The following is an 18,782-nucleotide window of genomic DNA, read 5'->3' as shown; positions in this document are numbered from 1 at the left end:
GGGGAAAACAACTCTGCACTGGGATAAAAGATTTGGCAATTGGGACATGGGCTGGATTTCAACTGGTATCATTGTGCAGGACAATCTGAGGCACTGGTGGTCATTTATTGATATAAACTACCAATACCAAGAGAGACCACATACGAATGATTAACTTTTAGGCCAATGACGATTCTAATATTGCAAGGCTATGGAACCCTTTTTTTCTCCCAAATAACATCTTATGATAAATGTGAAATCAAAAAGTGATGGTAAGGAATGGGACCAGTACCTATGGGTCTCTGCAACGTTCACTGAAGTGTGATGTTGTTGCTATTGTTTTTTGACTGAGCTATAAAAATAACACATACCTTTTATTTAAGAAAAAGAGCTAATGGGGCGCCTGGGTGCTCAGTTGGTTGAGCATCTGACTCTTGATTTCAGCTCAGGTCATGATCTCATGACTGGTGGAATCGAGACCCATTTCAGGCTCCATGCTAAAAGCACAGAGCCTGCTTGGGATTCTCTCTCTTTGATCTTTCACTCCTTGTGTGTGTGCGTGTACACACACACTCTCTCTCTCAAAATAAATCAATAAAGATTTTAAAAAAGAAAAGAAAAAGAACTAAAACGGCACAGAAAAATATAAAATCTTATTTTCCCACTCTCTCTTTGAACAGTTTCTTGAGTAACGCTCCAGGAATTGTTTTATACATAGGTAAACATATTCTTTATTTGTTATTATAAATAACATTTTTCATGTTGTTCTGCAATTTGACCTTTCAATTAATATATCTTGCATATATTTTCAAGTGGCATATATAAATCTACCTCATTCTTTTTAAATGGTGCACAATGTTCCATTCTATAGATTAATTAATGGGTACTTCTTTTTTTTTAATTTTTTTATTGTTTATTTATTTTTGAGAGAGACAGAGACAGAATGCAAGTGGGTTAGGGGAAGAGAGAGAGGGAGACACAGAATTGGAAGCAGGCTCCAGGCTCTGAGCTGTCAGCACAGAGCCTGACACGGGGCTTGAACTCACAAGCCGTGAGATCATGACCTGACCCGAAGTCGGATGCTCAACCGACTGAGCCACCCAGGCGCCCCAAATTAATGGGCCACTTCTTTTTTTTTTTTTTTTTTTTTTTTCTTTTATTTATTTTGGGACAGAGAGAGACAGAGCATGAACGGGGGAGGGGCAGAGAGAGAGGGAGACACAGAATCGGAAACAGGCTCCAGGCTCCGAGCCATCGGCCCAGAGCCTGACGCGGGGCTCGAACTCACGGACCGCGAGATCGTGACCTGGCTGAAGTCGGACACTTAACCGACTGCGCCACCCAGGCGCCCCAATGGGCCACTTCTTGATGGACATTTAAAATTTTCCAGTTTTGCTTTGTAGTTACTAGGTTGTAATGAATATCTTTGTTCCTGGATTTTTGTGAAATCTATAGGTCTCTCTGTTGGATATGTTTCTAAATTGGATTTTGTAGGTCACACATATTCACATTTTCTATGTTTCTATGTTTCTATGTCCTATACCTTACATGGTATAGGACAGTGCCAGCACTGTACTTTTTTAAAAGTTGAGTAAGTTAATAACCTACCAACATGGATAAATATTGAAAACTCTTCTCACAATATCTTCAAATTTAGGATCAAAAACATAATGCCAATAACACATTTTTTTTTTTGCAGTGAGCCCAAAACAAATCAGCATACATAACAATGTCATATTTCAGATGATGGGAGCCACATATCATCACATTATTATTCAAAGAAAATGCCTACTTGACAATGAAAATGAGGAGTTAGGGCGAATACTATTAGCCCATATGAAGCTATTCAATTCCTGTGTATCCTATGAATGATAAATAATGTAATTTAAATTAATTATCTATGAACATTTATACTTAAGTTATCTCATTTAACAATACAGTTTTTCTTTTAAAATATTCAAAAGTATTGGAATATTTATTTCTGAAATAGAAATTATCTCTATTTTTCATGACAATAGCAAAACATGATTATTGTAACGAAGTCAAGACTATAAAATTTACACAGTAGAAAATAAGAAGCCCAAAGACAAATACTGCTAAAACTTGGTTTATATTTTTTCATAAAATATTACTACATGTATCATTAGATCCAAACATTTACTTAACCTTTCAAACTTCCAAAACTACTATTTGTCAATCATTTTTCTAGAAGACCAGAAATACTGTTCCAATAAAATCTGTAACACCTTGAACTCATTTATCTGTCCTGAACATTAGATTCTCATTTACAAAATGAAGGGCTTGAAAAGACATGGATTTTCAATGTCCATTCTAGTTTCAAAACATTATTTTTCGGAGAATAAAACCAATTTCTGGCAGCATAAAACAATAAACTACCATAATTAACATGGTAAATCAAGTAAACCTTACATTAGTTTTCTAGGCTTTTTTTTTTTTTTAACGTTTATTTATTTTTGAGACAGAGAGAGACAGAGCATGAATGGGGGAGGGGCAGAGAGAGAGGGAGACACAGAATTGGAAGCAGGCTCCAGGCTCTGAGCCATCAGCCCAGAGCCCGACGCAGGGCTCGAACTCACGGACGGCGAGATTGTGACCTGAGCCGAAGTCGGCCGCTCAACCGACTGAGCCACCCAGGCGCCCCAGTTTTCTAGGCTTTTAAGACAATATACAAAGGTTTCTTCATGAGAAGGGATAGGTGCTATCACACATTAATTTTGGCACAATAACTGTTAGGGATAGAAAAAAATACAGACATTACAGAAGGTCACGACCAGTTCTTAGGAACCCATAAAAAATGTTTTTCTTTCTGCTGTGGAAGGCTGTATTTCATGAGGGAGTTCACGTCCCAGTCTCTAATGCAACTCTGAAACAGAATCTAACTGTGGATTAACCTGCCAAATCTAGTCTCCTTGATATTGTCTGAATTACAGTTTGGAAATAAATCATTGGGTTTTAGGGTCTGTTATATTCAGGTACACATCTTGAGAGCATCTTCTAAACCAATAATTGGGGATCAAGTTCTGTCTAGACTTCAGCTAATTTAGTCTCAGAAGCCATGAAGGTTTTTGGTCTTAAACTTCTTTCCATCCACTGCACTATACAGAACTATGAACATCAACTATGTAGAAACTGTGACTTTCTAAAGTGCTCTTACTAACTATTGAAATACCACATGAGCTTCCTATGCTAGACTAAGGCCAGTTATTATTTTAGCATCTAGATTGTTCTCTGTATCCATTGTAATACCCTAATGATGAAGCAAGTTTGGTCAATAAAGAATCTTAATATCATATTTTATAATTTTTACTTAAAGCAATGATTTTGAAAGCATGGTCCCCAGACCAGTAGCATCAGCATCACTTGAGAATGTGTTAGAAATTCATATTTTGGGGTCCTCAGCCATGAACTAGAACCTTTGCAGGTGACACCCTAGCAATCTGTGTGTTAATAAGCCCTCCAGGTAATCCTGATGTATGCTCAAGTTTAAGAACCACTTCTTGTCTTATGCATGGGGCAATGATGTCCCCCAGTGGCCAAAAACCCATACACTATTTAAATACATGTGTATATTTAAAATAATTACCAAAGACAATGTTCACATTTTTCTTTTTTCTTTTTTTTAATGTTTGTTTATTCTTTAGGGAGAGACAGAGTGTGAGTGGGGGAGGGGCAGAGAGAGAGGAAGACACAGAATCTGAATCTGGCTCCAGGCTCTGAGCTGTCAGCACAGAGCCTGACATGGAGCTTGAACTCAGGAGCTGTGAGATTATGACCCGAGCTGAAGTCGGATGCTTAACCAACTGAGCCACCCAGGTGCCCCTCGCTATTTTCTAATGGGTTTGAAATTTAGTCTGAAAATTCATGTGTGTGTGCAAAAAACTTCCATTTCTTTTTCTTCTTTTAAATCTAATAAAATCCAAAGCTTAGTATCAGTCTCATTAGATTGCCAGGAAATCAATTCTCACTCAGTATTAACATTCATCTCTCCCAGGACTTAACCAGAATCCAAGAGGCTCATATGGTGTTCAGAAAATGGGAGAAACTTCTTGATCCTCTGGTCCGTGACAGCTTCTGATGACATCCTTACTGTAGAAACTACAGTGGATGCCTGATGTCAGTATTACAGAATCAGTTCTACTGGGCACACCATGTTGCCATTTATGTGAGGTCTCCCTTCCCTCTGGGTGCACTGCCACAGATCAGGGGTGGATGCCTGAAATTACAGGACCCTATTGACTTTTGTCCCTGTCTCTGTCTCTGGAAAGTGTTTCTCCCCCTCTTGCTTCAGGGGCACTTCTCTGGCCCCTTTCACCCACCAAGAAACCCCGATCTTTTATAAAAAGAACTTTTACTTTACAAAAGTTCCAGAAGTCTTCTAAAGTGCTGTAAAAAAGAATTTCCTGAGGTGATGAAATTGCCCTCTATGGATTTGAAATGTGTCTAGTGCAATTGATGATTTAATTTTTATTTTAACTAATCATAATGTAAACTTAAACAGCCTCATGTGGTTAGTGGCTACTTTATTGGACAGTACAGTTCTAGAGACCTTTGCTTTCACCCTGTTACAAAATACTAATGGCCTAGTCATCCACATAAATCAAAGAATGGAAACTACAGAGAGCGATACAAAATAGCATCTCAAAAAAAGTTCTCTGGTGATGAGTATAGGAGTGTTCATTACATCGTTCACTTTTTACCCGTTTGAAAATTCTCAAAATAAAAACATGGTAAAAAATATACTGCCACCAACTAAAGCTAGGTATAAATGGTTTTATGAGCAGGGATCCTGAGGTGTGAGCTCCAACTGTTTTAATTCAGCTAATTCAGATAAGAGGTAGGGCCGATGAGGAGGACCCTGTGAATGAGAAACCAGGAGTTGGGTGTGAAGAGAAAACCTGGATACTTTGGGGTGAGAAAAAAAGTCTCAGCTGTCAGAGGGAAATGGAAGCTGTGGTTCTGAACAGGAAAGGCATTCTTCCTGAGGGAGATAGAGTCAGCTGCCTTCTGGATGGAGGGAAAGCCATGTGCCTCAGGCTTAAGATGACACTCTTATGAGCTTTTGGTCTAATTTCTTGTAGATAAAAAAGTCAAGCTGGAGGAATAAGAGGTATTTAGGGCAAACACATTTGAATGACAAGCTGGGGGAAGCAATTCAGTGGAGCAGAGTTACCACACGGTGGCTACTAACACAGATGCTGAAACGGATGCACAGGGAAGAGAGAGACTGGTGGGAAAGGCAGGGAAAGGAAGGTCTGTGAGGAAAATTACATTGGACATACTTGAAGACAATCACATTACAGCAGAGCATCCTTTATGACCTCACGTGTACTGGGCATGAAGCCAGAGTTCCTCATTTATTTTTGCAGACTCAACATTGTACATTAGCATGTATTGCCTCTAAGGAATGTTGGTGACTACTTGGAAACAAATACTGCCATAAACAAAGTTATCAAGAATCAGACACCTAGAAAGCTAAGGCCTGGTTTTTCTCAACCTTAGGGTAAAACTTAGAACAGACCTCTGGTTATCTCACATCCAGAAATAATAGAGCGTCTGGGAAGATGGCAGTGTGGATCTGATGTTAGGTAAGATTTTTTAAAATATGAACATGGATCCAAGTGAGTAAATTCTAGGCTGAAGGGAGAGTTATCTTTATTCTTTGTTCTTATTTTATCAACCAGATACAGATTCTTGAAAGGAGTAGAAAGAAAGACAAATAGCATCTCGTGAAGATGTTCTGTATATGGTGGTTGTAAGCATTTAAATAATTCATTAGTTCTATTTCAAAATACCAGACTCTTCTGAAAAATATTTTTCTGTATCTTCTGTCTCCTACTTTTGCATAGATGAAATGTCAAAATACAATCAAGAAAACCAAGAAAAAAATAACTTCCTGGTAAGTCTCCATCATGAAATTTGAGTAGAAACAGCCCCTATATCTGATAGTGAGCAAAAGGCAAATTTTCTATTATCTGGCAGTTTTCAGCCGTCAGATATCTGAGCTGCATGGGTATTTTTAAAGAAAAACAAAGAATCAGTGGCCAAAAAGAAGGAATTGAGTAGGAGTTGTGTCTGGAATGTAACAAGTGATGTTAATTTCCCTTCATTCTTAATACATTAATTCCTAAAACTGGGAAGAGACCACTCAATTTAGTGGCTTGCTTAACTGCATTTCCTGAAAGAGCTATCAAAGCTGTCACTATCTATAATTTATTCATTTCCTTTTGTGAATATCTATTCAATATCTACCTTTACTAGACCTTAAAGAACAGGAAGGCAGGAACAAGAATTTTGCTGTTGTAGGCATTCATTAAGCGTTTGGTGCATGAATGAATGAATGACTAAATAATACATTTTTAGAAATTAGATCACTTCTTCAACTTTCTCCATTGTGTTATTAAGCAAAAGAAATGTAAAAGGCATGTGTCTGAGCATTATTGTCTTCTCCCTAACTTAAATGAATCAAATTGTAGAATTTTAAATGTAGAATTTTAAATGAGTTATGACAATCGTATCTTTTATGTCCTCATTATAGACTTTGATGTGGACCATGGCTTGTGGTATTTTCTGCTGCACACCAAGTGCAGATTATGCCACGTGCTTTGAAAATCAGACTAGCCGTTACAAGTTGTCCATTATCACAACCGTTTAGCCTGACTATGAATGTTGGAACCATAAGAAAACAATCCTCGTGAAACCAATCTTTAAAAGGAAACTAATGAAAAATATTACCTAGCCTTGAAGTCTTGGCAAGTAACCACTTTTTTCCTTCTAGATTGTCATTACCTAACCTCTAGGCATGGAAAAAAAGCAAACGGTCATTGCCTACTCAACACATTTAAAATCTGATTAGGACAATTTCCAAGCATATCAACTAAAGTAAAATAATTAACAATGGGATGGAAATTTGGAATCCATGTAAAAATATTTTGCAAAGAACATTTAAACCTCAGATCTTTACCACTATTTTTGAAGTATCTTTAAGCAGAAATAGGAAATCTCTTAATCCATTACATTTCAATTTAATTCTATGACCTGAAGAAATCTATGAGCAACTGACAGAGTTGGCTGATGGGTACAAACATTAAAAAATGCATAGGCTGGGAATGCAAGCTGATGCAGCCACTCTGGAAAACAGTATGGAGGTTCCTCAAAAAGGTAAAAATACAACTACCCTACCACCCAGCAACTGCACTACTAGGTATTTATCCAAGGGATACAGGTGTGCTCTTTTGAAGGGACACATGCACCCCAATGTTTATAGCAGCACTCTCAACAATAGCCAAAGTAAGAAAAGAGCCCAAATGTCCATCAATGGATGAATGGATAAAGAAGGTGTGGTATATACATACACACACACACACACACACACACACACTCACACACACACAATGGAGTATCACTCGGCAATCAAAAAGAATGAAATCTTGCCATGTGCAACTAGGTGGATGGAACTGGAGGGTATTATGTTAAGAGAAATTAGTCAGAGAAAGACAAATATCATATGACTTCACTCATATGAGGACTTTAAGAGACAAAACAGATGAACATAAGGGAAGGGAAACAAAAATAATATAAAAACAGGAAGGGGGACAAAACATAAGAGACTGAAAAATATGGAGAACAAACAGAGGGTTACTGGAGCCAGCGTGGGAGGGGGGATGGGCTAAATGGGTAAGGGGCACTAAGGAATCTACTCCTGAAATCATTGATGCACTATATGCTAACTAATTTGGATGTAAATTAAAAAAAAAATTAATTAATTAAAAAGATGCACAGGAATTAAATTTTTTTTTTTTAAATAAGCTGTATATCCAACGTGTGGCCCCGAACGCAGGACACCAAGACCAAGAATCACAGCCGGGTGCCCCATGCATAGGAGTTAATCTTATCAGGTTAAAATCAGCAGTATCATTAAAGTAAAATATTTTTAAAAACTTGCTATCATTATCAGAAAGGTTAAAACAAAGGATTAATTTAATGCGCATTCTAACAAAGGGGATCGCTGCAATGCCTGTAAAGGTGAGCTTTCTGTAAAGAACCCTGATTTTTCTGCGCCACCTTGCGGTGATAATACGATTACTGCAAGTGAAAGTGATAAAAGTTTTTCTTTGCGTTGTTCCGGCCTTCAAAGAGCCGCATTGCGGTAACCGGCCCCTACACAAACGTGCAGAAAATGGTGTCTTTCTTTGTAGCTAGCGATCGGAAGGAGACTGCTCTTTTTCCTACTACCTCCCCCATTTCCTTTATTCCGTCATTCCAAATCCACCTCCCTCCTAATGCCGCTCCGCACTCTGACCCCTTCGCCAACCGCAGCCGCCGCACCACCCGGTGCCGCCCCCTTCCCCTTCCGCAGCCCTTCCTCCGGGTCTTCGCAGCACCTCCTCCCCGCGGCACCTCCTCCTCGCAAATCCCTGCGTTGAGAGCCCGCCCCCTGCTTCCGGCAGCCAATGGCAGCCCGGCCCCGCCCCGCCCCTCCCGCCGCTTCCAGAAGCTCTAGTGGGGTTTGGGCCTGGGCTGCGGGACTCTGAGCCCCCCGGTGAGAGCCATGGATTCGCAGGGGCTGAAGGTGAGCGGACGGGGCCTGGACGCAAGTTGCCTCTGCCGGCGGCGTGGGCCCGGAGGGCGTGGGGAGGAGAGGACTTCGCGAAGGCGTCGTTATCCTGCTGTGCCTTTGCTGCCCGGGTTCGCCAGGCGTCCCAGTCGGGCGGTGCTGGCCTGTAGCTGTATCACCAGGGCCACCTCCATGGGCCCTGCCTTGGAATCTTGAAGCCCGGGCAGTCAGCTGCTAACGAATTGCCGTTAGTGTGCGTGTCCCACCCCGTTTAGGTTGTTTACTTTTACTTTGTATCCCGTTTGTTCCGGATGCTTGGTCAACGAATAACACCCACTGCGCCTCCCGGTGCGATTTTTAAGGATTTAATTAAGCAAACTAGTGTCAATAAACCGATTGCACAGAACAGGAACACGAAAGATTATATGAAAACAAAGTGCTAGGCTTGAAAATGGAGGAGTCTTTATTTTGGGGTGATGGGCTTCTTTATCACCGATTCATCTATTAAGCAAATATTTTGTGACGGTCCACTGAAGAAGTGATCTAAAAACAGGGACATGAGGCTTGAGAATTAAGTTTCTTTGTAGGATGATGATCTCCCATTTGTTCACTGATTCACTCTTTCAGCACATGTTGATGGAGGGCTCGCTGTGTGTACATTGGCAGCTGGAGAGAGTGATGAGCAGACCTGAATAGCCCCTGCCTTCACAGATTGTACAATCTAATGCTGGACAAAAACCTTAAATTAATTAGGGGCACCTGGGTGGCTCAGTCGGTTGAGCGTCCGACTTCGGCTCAGGTCATGATCTCGCGGTCCGTGAGTTCGAGCCCTGCGTCGGGCTCTGTGCTGACAGAGCCTGGAGCCTGTTTCGGATTCTGTGTCTCCCTCTCTCTCTGACCCTCCCCTGTTCATGCTCTGTCTCTCTCTGTCTCAAAAATAAACGTTAAAAAAAAAAATTAAAAAAAAAAACAAACCTTAAATTAATTCAACAAGTATTTATTCAGTGCCCACTATGTTGCTGGCACTGTTCTAAGCCCTGAAAATAATAAGTCCTGCAATATTAAAGCTAAGAAAAACACTCCCAGTCTTAGACTTACATTTGACTGGGGGGAGTCAGATGGTAAGTAGTGTGTTAGATGGTGAAAAGTTAGATGGTGAAAAGTGGCAGTGACAGAGAGTCCTGGAGAGTCTTCTGATTTTTTGCTTGAGTTACATTATTTTCCAAAGCCCTCCCCATCTCCTTAATTTTTTTCATAACTTTAATTTGTCCTTTGCACTATGAACTAAGTGAACTTTTCAATAAAAACACTTTCATGCCTAATACTGTTATGTGGCTCTTCATCACTTAGACTAGAGGAGTAAATCCAAGTCCTTAACATGAGGCCCTGCTAGACCCTACCTTTCTCTCCAACCTCCTCATCCTAGAATCTGCGTCTTAACATAAGACTCTAAAACAGGGAATGGCAAACTTTCTCTGTAAAGGGTCAAATAGTACGTATCTTGGGCTTCACAGGCCATAGGGCTCCTGGCATCTAACCTGCCATTGCAGCTTGATAGCGACCATAGGCAATACTTAAACAAATGAGCGAGCATGGCCCTGTTCCAGTAAAACTTTATTTATGGACACTAAAATTTGAATTTCTTAGAATTTTCACATGTTATGAATATTTGTTTTGTTTTGTCCCCCCCCCCCGCCAGCTGTTTGAAAATGTACAAGCCATTCTTAGTTTGCTGACCATACCCAAAAAAAAAAAAAAAAAAAAAAAAGAGCAGCTGGCTATAGTTTGTCAATCCCTGCTCTACAATACAGGATGACTTTAAGTCCTCTCCATCGCCTCTCCATCCTTGTGTTTCACTGCTGATTTCTTACCAGTGCTGATTTCTTATCTCTGTTGCTGTAGTTCCTCTGCCTGGTAACTCCTCTACCCTCCTCAAGGATCATGAAGGGGAAATATGTGTACGTGTGGACGGAGTGAGGAGTTCATGATTCAAGAGGGAATTCTGAAGTCCACCCAGAGAATCTTTTTATTCTTCTGTCATCCCACACCCCAACCTCATTCTTTACATCCCTACAACACTTTATAAGCTCTTTTCTTGCTTGTATTTATGGCATGGTTTTAGTCTTTGGATTCTAGTCTCAGGTTAAAATTTTAAGCCTTTCTGGGTCAGGAACCATGTCTTATTCATCTTCACATAAACAGTATCTAGCCCAGTGCCTGGGACTGGTAGGCAGTCAGTAAACATTTGTTGGTCTGAACAAACCAAGGAGTGGTAATAGATGTGAGAGTAGGAAGTAGACTAGAGAAACAGAAGAGCCTACTGACTGGTTAGAATTAGTGAGACTGGGCAAACTGGAAGGGAGGATGCCATGACTTGATTTCTGGCTTGGGTAGAGGGGGCAAATGGAAAGATAAATCTGGAGCTTTGATGAGAGGTCTTGACTGGACACTACGTTTTTTTATTTCATCAGTGTATTGGGCTCAGAGGAACTTACTTTTCTTAGAACAGGAGTTTTACAGTATGATACTGTTAATTAATCCTCACAATGGTCTATAAATGATTAGTGGCATTTTACAAATGAGCAAACTAAGGTGTGTAAGATGGACCAGAAATTTAAAACCAGGTCTTTTCACCTTAAATCCATGTCCTTTTTATGATACCTTTCAGGAAAATTATAGATGCTTGGTGATAGTAAATGTTGAATAGAAGTCAAGTAAGATGATATTAACATTGTCCTTAGTTGTGGCAAACAAAGAGTTCATCTGCAATCTTAGGGAAGGGCACAGGAGGAAAAGTGCACTTTACTGAAGCGTGCTGTGTGGGTAACTGGGAACAAGAGAGCAGTAACCACAAGGAGGGAAGCAGAGTAAAAGTTAAAAGGGAATGTTTGCCTAAGTGTTCAAGAGAAGCATGTGGACTGTAGCCCTTCAGAAACAACACACTAAAAAAGAGCAGTCTAGGGACGCCTGGGTGGTTCAGTCAAACGTTTGACTTTGACTTGGGTCATGATCTCACGGTTCACGGGTTCGGTTCACGGGTTCGAGTCCGGTGTTGGGCTCTGTGCTGACAGCTCAGAGCCTGGAGCCTGTTTCAGATTTTGTCTCTCTCTCTCTCTCTCTCCCTCCCCTTTCCCCCACTCACGCTCTGTCTCTCAAAAATAAAAAAATTTTTTTAAACAGTCTAGACATTCATATTTCAATCTTTTCAATCACTGCTTCATCTATATTTCTCCCTCCTGCTATATGGGCTGCAGAATCAGAGTAGGTGAGTATGGGATGGTCCAAATTGGTTTATGGAGGTGGATCAGGTCCATTACAGAAATAGTGAATATGGCTTCCTTCTTTGATTAGGTTAGCAACTAAGCCTTAGGTATGATCCTGAGAGAAAGGTGTAAAGCATAGACTCAATTAATCAGAACTTAGTATCTCCTGATAGTAGTTTTCTGCCAAGTAAATCTAAATAATATAATTTTGAAAAAAGCTTAAAGGTAATAATTTCCATTTAAAAAGTTTAGATCATTTGTTCTTACTGACAGTTCTTTGTTGTAGAACTCAGAAAAAAAGATATTTGACAGTGAATTGCTGAATTCAATTTGTCATTACTTTGTAATGCTCTAAAAACAAAATAGAAGCAAGATTCTTTTTTAAAAAAGAATCCTGTGGTCTGGCAATGGAAGGCTCTTACTAGTCCTGTTTTTGTCAATTTTCCCATTTTCTTTTCTTTTATGTTTTATTAAGTTTATTTTGAGAGACAGACAGAATCCTCCCCCCCACACACACACACAAGTGTACATGCAAGTGGGGGAGGGGCAGAGAGAGACGGAGAGAGAGAGAATCCTCAGCAGGCTACCTACTGTCAGCAGTGTGGGACTCGAACTCACAAACTGTGAGATCATGACCCCAGCCTAAATCAAGAGTTTGACGCTAAACCAACTGAGCCCAGGCATCCCTGTTTTCCCATTTTCTAAAACCTTTAAGAAAATGTGGGCAAAGGAAAGAGGCAATAGTAGCCTAATTTCAGTATTGTTAAATAATTTAGAAAAAAAAGATTGAAATTATTAGAAAACATTGAGTTTTTTCAAAAATTTTGTGTTCATTGTGTTTTGCATTTGTTACTGTTAAGTGCTAGCCTTTAACAATATTTTCAGGAACTTGGAAGGAAAAAAGAACCACATTATCTAATTTTAGATTATTTAAAATTTTAGATTAATATCTGCTTCTTAAGGTATTTGAACACCAAAATCTCTTTTAACATTTAGTCCCTGTTTCCTTTTAGACTTTGATTAATTACTATTGTCAGGAGAAATATTTCCATCATGTATTACTTACTGCCAGTGAAGGAGTTAAGAGGTATGGCAGTGACCCAGTCTTCAGGTTTTATCATGCCTATGGTACATTAATGGAAGGTATGTGCTAATTATTAAACATGTTCCATAAGTTTTAAATTCTTGTTTTGTACTATGAAGTTTTTCACATTATAATTTTGATTTTCAGGTAGAACTCAAGAAGCTCTTCGGGAATTTGAGGCTATTAAAAATAAACAAGATGTATCACTTTGTTCTCTAATTGCACTGATATATGCCCATAAAATGAGTCCTAATCCAGGTATAGTATTTAAGTATAATGCTTAGGACAATATTTTCTACTCAATTCATTTTGATTTTTCTCAATTACCATAACATTTAGTCTGATAATCTATATTACAATTTTCTATAGTTACCATTTTATATATTTGTTTTATCTTCCTGACAAGGTTACTGATTTATCAAGCACAAGAAATACGTGTCTTTTATCACTTTCATATTCCTTATATCTTAGGGCAAAAGTTTCATTAATATATAGGGATCATTTGAAATAATATAAAGTTGTATATTAGCAATTATTAAACAAAGGACAGCCCAAAATAGGTTTACACATAAATTGCAGCCAACTTTAATTTTTTTTTTAATGTTTATTTTTGAGACAGAGGGAGACAGAGTGCGGGTGAAAGTGAAAAGATGAGCTACATACTAGAAAAAATATTTGCAATTCATTAACTGACAAGAAAATAGTATTTGAATATAAAAAGAACTCTTACAAAAATAAAAAGCCAATGTAATAAAATTATAGAATATGAACAGATAATACACAGAGAAAAGGCTGATACAAATATGAAGAGATGTTCAACTCTGTTAGTAAGTAGGGAAATTAAAATTGCAAAAAGATACCATTTTACATGTATCATATCAGATTGGCAAAATTTAAAATTTTTTTTGAATGTTTATTTATTTTTGAGACAGAGACAGAGTGTGAACAGGGGAGGGGCAGAGAGAGAGGGAGACACAGAATCTGAAACAGGCTCCAGGCTCTGACCTGTCAGCACAGAGCCCAATGCGGTGCTTGAACCCACAAACCGTGAGATCATGACCTGAGCCGAAGTCGAACGCTTAACCGACTGAGCCACCCAGGTGCCCCATTTTGCAGCCAACTTTATAGCTTATGTGCAAATCTATAGCTACATGCAGTTTCTCCCTTCCACTGTATCTTAAGCTTCTCAAAGGCCCATGTACATCCCTGCAGGGCAGGGAGGGGTGCTAGCTCTTAGAAGATATTCAGTAAATTTTTATCCAGTAGTAGGTTGGGAAATATAACTAGATTATAGAAAGAACCTTATGCATAAGCCAATAATTAAAATTGTGCGAACTGTCAACGAACAGTGATCTTAATGGCTGAAGCACACAATATCATAATTATAGGTAATAAAGAAGAAATAGTATTGTATTCTTTCATACATATCCAGTAACAGCTAATAACGTTACAAATGTACATCATGTTTCAAATAATTAGACTATAACCAGATGTCATAGAATGTCTTTTTTTAATATTAGAAAATTTTTTTCCGAAGCAAAGGTACCACATATCTCCTTTACCCTACATGTACTTGCACAGATCAACAAAAAGTTACTTAAAACATTAATGTGTTTAACAAGTAAACAAATCTAATGACTAGATGCTTACCTTCTGCAAGAGACTATGCCAAACACAGAGAATACAAAAGAATTGTAAGAAGTGACCCATGACATCAAGTTTGTAGTCTAGATAAGAAAAGAAAATGTAAAACCCATAAAGGTTAAATTCTAATGTTACTATTAAATAAAATTATGACAAATAAAACAAATGAGTTCATAATTAACTGAAAATGGTATGTACTATTAATCCATAGAAGAACAAAGCAAACGCTTTGTGTAAAATGGGGCCTTAATCTGGTTTTAGAAGCACAAGTAGGATTTGAATATAAAACATATATGTCGTACAGGGTAAATCAATGGGCAAATATGTGGAAGTGGTTCAGGATTAGCTCTTGTATGGATCTCCTTTCTCTGTGCTCCAGCAAGAGTGTATTTAGGTGGAACACAGAACTTGCATAGAGAGATGTAATCAGTAAATCTAAAAAAAAAGAGATTCGTACAAACTATTTTCCTCTTAGAATCAAGTTTTCATTTAATTGGTTATTCCCAAGAGTGTTGGTTCTGTTGGGAAATGTGATTTCCAGGACACTAAAAGGATGGAGGCAGAAATATTGTTTAGAAACACCTGAGTACAGACTTTACTTTCTACCATAGATGATTTTGAGTGGGCTTAAACTCAGGAGGGCCCCAGATGTCCATTAGTATTGCCTAGGAAGGGCTTAGATTATTCATGTCCGTTCTTCTACAGATGTAAGCCCTGATTATAAAAGGTCCATTAAGAACTCGAGCTCATATCTGGTAAGAGCCAGCTTTGTGCAGATGGTGTCACAGCAAACAGGTGGCCCACTTGAGACTTGATAGACACCTGGGCAGGAAAGTACAAATCATGCCCCTGCCCTGATGAGTTCTGTTTCTACAGCGTTCTGTCTCTGTATCCTGGCTACTTAATGAAAACTTCTATAGGTGTTCAAGTGGGTGCGTTGGAGGGTCTTCTTGCCAGGCAATCTGTATAGCCTTCCAGAAACAATTTCATTTCATGAACTCAAAGTCGTACCTTGGTGGTTCCACATTTAAGTTTTCATTGGTATTAGAGATAAAAGAAAGAGTTGTAATACCTTTTTTGAGTAGCCATTTCCAGAAAGGTAGTCAGAATCACAGCCTTCAGCTTTGACATTTCTTCTTCCTTATTGCATAGTTGATCCACATTCAGATTCAATTCAGGATTTGGATCGAATTGATAGTTGTGTCCTAAGCACACGTGTAATAGATTTAAAGGTTAGAGTTATGAGAGGTGAGCCATCTTTTTAAGGGAGCTGCTATGCAGTCAGTATTAAACCATGTAAATAATGGTAATTATACTACCTTTTATTGACCAATGAGAGCAGCCAGGAATGTTTACATATTTTAGAATTGGATTAGGGAGTTGGGTAATTTGAGTACTAGTCCTGGATTTGCCCCTAATAATTTCAGCATCATTGCTAATTTTTTCAAGTCCTGTTGCTAAAAAATTTGTATATTTAGCCTTTATATCTTGAGAATGACATAAACTATAGAACTGTAGTATGCATTACAGTGGTCATTAACCACATGTGGCTGTTTGAGTGCTGGAATGTATCTAGTTTGAGAACCCAAGTTTTAAATTAACTTTAATTCTAATTTTTAAATTTAAAACTGATACTTGATTCAGTTACTAGAAAAGTAATGTTTGGAATAATGAATATACGAATCTGTTGTTTTCATCTATAAATTTTAAGGAAGCTAAGTACAAATCACATAATTTTGAAGAGAATTTAGCATTATAACTGAGATGTACCTTGTAAAAAATACATATCAGATTTTTAAAATTTAATAAGAAAAAAAGTATCTCAATAATTTTCATGTCAATTGTGTGTTGAAATGATAATTTGGATAAATTAAGTTAAATAAAATATGTTAGTAAAATCAATTTTACTTGTTTCTTTTTACTTTTTTGATGTGGCTACTAGGAAATTTTAAATTACATATGTGACTTAATATTTTATTTCTGTTAGTGGTGTTCTAGAGAGAACTATATTCTGTGCTCTGTTAATCATCTGACCTATTATGAACACTTGATCTAGAATTTAATTTTTATTTAATGTCTTTTTTCCCCTCCTAGATAAAGAAGCTATTCTGGAATCAGATGCCAGAGTAAAAGAGCAGCGTAAAGGAGCTGGGCCAAAAGCTCTGTACCACGCAGGCTTATTTTTATGGCACATTGGTCGTCATGATAAGGCGAGAGAATATATTGACAGAATGATCAAAATGTCAAATGGCAGTAAAGAGGTAGCTGGTCTTCTTATTTTGAAATAGATACAATAAAGGAAGCTTACATATTAAGTAGTATTTATTCTGTTCTATTCTCAGTTTATAAATAACAGCTTTATTTTAATATTATTTTGTAAAATTGTGGCTGTCTAAAGTTGTCTATTTTTATGCTGTTAATTAACTCTTGAAAAAATCCCTCCCTGGTTCTTTCCCTTCCTTCCTTCCTTATCTCTATCTTTCTCTCTCACTCTCCTTATTGAACTGTTCTAGGTACGACATACCATTGTTTGCACTGTTAATAATACAAAGATCAGGAATACATAAACTTTACTTACATGGATGGGTCAATCTAGTAGTGTCATAGAGCACCTATCCAGCTAATATTGTTAGAACGTTTATAAATGGTGTGAGAGACATGTGATTGAAGTATTCAGAAAAAGAGTAATTAACAGTTCTTGCTCACTTACTTTGTGCTAGGCACTATTTTGGTACTTAAGGAGAGATCACATCTATAAATGTTAGGAGAATGAGGATGAATTTCTTGAAGGAAGTAGCATTTGAGGTAAAACCTGAAACATGGATACAGCTTCCACATGCAAAGATGATGGAAAAGGGAAACAAATACTCCCAACGTGGGGAATAATAAATGGAAATGAGAAAAACAGATTGTTGGTTCTGTGTACAGTAAGAAGCTCAATTTTGACGGGAACACTGTAGAAAAGGAGGGTGGAAGAAAAGCTTAGAGAGGTGGGTTGGGACAAATTGAAGGGCCTTGACAGCTAGCTACAAGTATTTCTATGAAATTTAGTAGGCATGGAGAGGTCATTGAGACTTTTAATTGTGGCAGTGGTATTATTAGAGTACAAATTCTGAAGACTGTTTTAAGTATGGTTTATAGGATGAACTGGCCTAAGGAGAAACTAGAGTGCTGCCCCCAAGTGGTAGTACATACTTTCCAGCAGAAGGTGTTTAAGGGCCTACACTAAAATATTGTACATATATGACCACTGTAATGCATACGAAAGCTTTATAGTTTATATCATTCTTGAGATATACGGGCTAAATTAGATGCAAATTTTTTAACAACAGGACTTGAAAATTTTAGCAATGACTCTAAAATTATTAGGGGCAAGATTTTGAGGTGTCAGATATCAAGATGTCTCTCTGAGGTCTTAAGTCTGGAGAGTTCAGATCCCAGTTAACATAAACAGAGAATATGTTGAGACGAGAAGGTAATCTTGGAGAGGGTAATGTATTTGGTTCCAGACATACTATGTTTCCACCTCTGGTGGAACAGTGAGATGGAGATAGTAGATGAGCTCTTAGGAAAAGAAAAGTTTAGAAAGAGGTATTGGACTAGAAATAAAGGTTGAGAATCATCCACACAGAAATAATAGTTGAAACGATTCAAATACAGACATTGATCTAGTGAGTAGAAATAGCATTTAGTATTCATTTCTGTCTTTTCAGGTGAAATATAGGGAGGTAAATATAATCTTAAAGATTTATAAGTTTATGAATTAACCTAGAAAAAAAATTTTTAAGACTTTATTTTTAAGTAATCTCTACACCCAATGTGGGGCTCGAACTCACAACCCCAAGATCAAGAGTTGCATGCTTTTCAACTGAGCCTGCCAGGTGCCCCTAGAAATTTTTTGATAGAAAAACAGATTTCACAACTTTTTATTTGACATTAAAAAGAAAAGTAACCTGTAGACATCTTCTTTCTTATTCTATAAACCTTATAATCCATTGGCTCCCTAACATTTCTGAAAGTAAGCATCTGTGACTTCTTCAGTCTTTAATTTCTGAGGCCATTTATCCTTGCATTTGAAATGCACTGGAGTAGTCACAAGGATTAAGACAGTTATCTTAACTTTAAAAGTTAAGATAGGTTATCTTATATATATATATATATATATATATAAGCAAGATATATATATATAAAGCAAGACACTTGTGTTTTTCCATCTCAGTTCACTTGGTCTGTTTGC

The 18,782-nt window shown here is 37.9% G+C and overlaps 1 protein-coding gene across 2 annotated transcripts in view; it reads left to right on the top strand.

The window, feature by feature from the left end:
• Positions 1-5,470: 5,470 nt before the first annotated feature.
• The window catches only part of TTC21B (tetratricopeptide repeat domain 21B), an 85,535-nt gene continuing 72,223 nt past the window's right edge, over positions 5,471-18,782 (top strand). Inside the window, exons 1-5 of one of the 2 annotated variants that reach the window (XM_042949006.1) lie at positions 5,471-5,585; positions 5,847-5,896; positions 12,831-12,960; positions 13,049-13,159; positions 16,640-16,806. In XM_042949006.1, coding sequence (XP_042804940.1) covers positions 5,579-5,585; positions 5,847-5,896; positions 12,831-12,960; positions 13,049-13,159; positions 16,640-16,806 — 465 coding nt within the window. In that variant the 5' untranslated portion in view covers positions 5,471-5,578. Of the gene's footprint in view, positions 5,586-5,846; positions 5,897-8,340; positions 8,570-12,830; positions 12,961-13,048; positions 13,160-16,639; positions 16,807-18,782 lie in introns of those variants that run through there. The other variant, XM_042949007.1, reaches the window with a different exon arrangement.

Source organism: Panthera leo, chromosome C1, assembly GCF_018350215.1.
Source record: "Panthera leo isolate Ple1 chromosome C1, P.leo_Ple1_pat1.1, whole genome shotgun sequence".
NCBI lineage: Eukaryota > Metazoa > Chordata > Mammalia > Carnivora > Felidae > Panthera > Panthera leo.
Note: the sequence above shows the minus strand (reverse complement) of the source record. Positions and strands in the feature narration are given on the sequence as shown.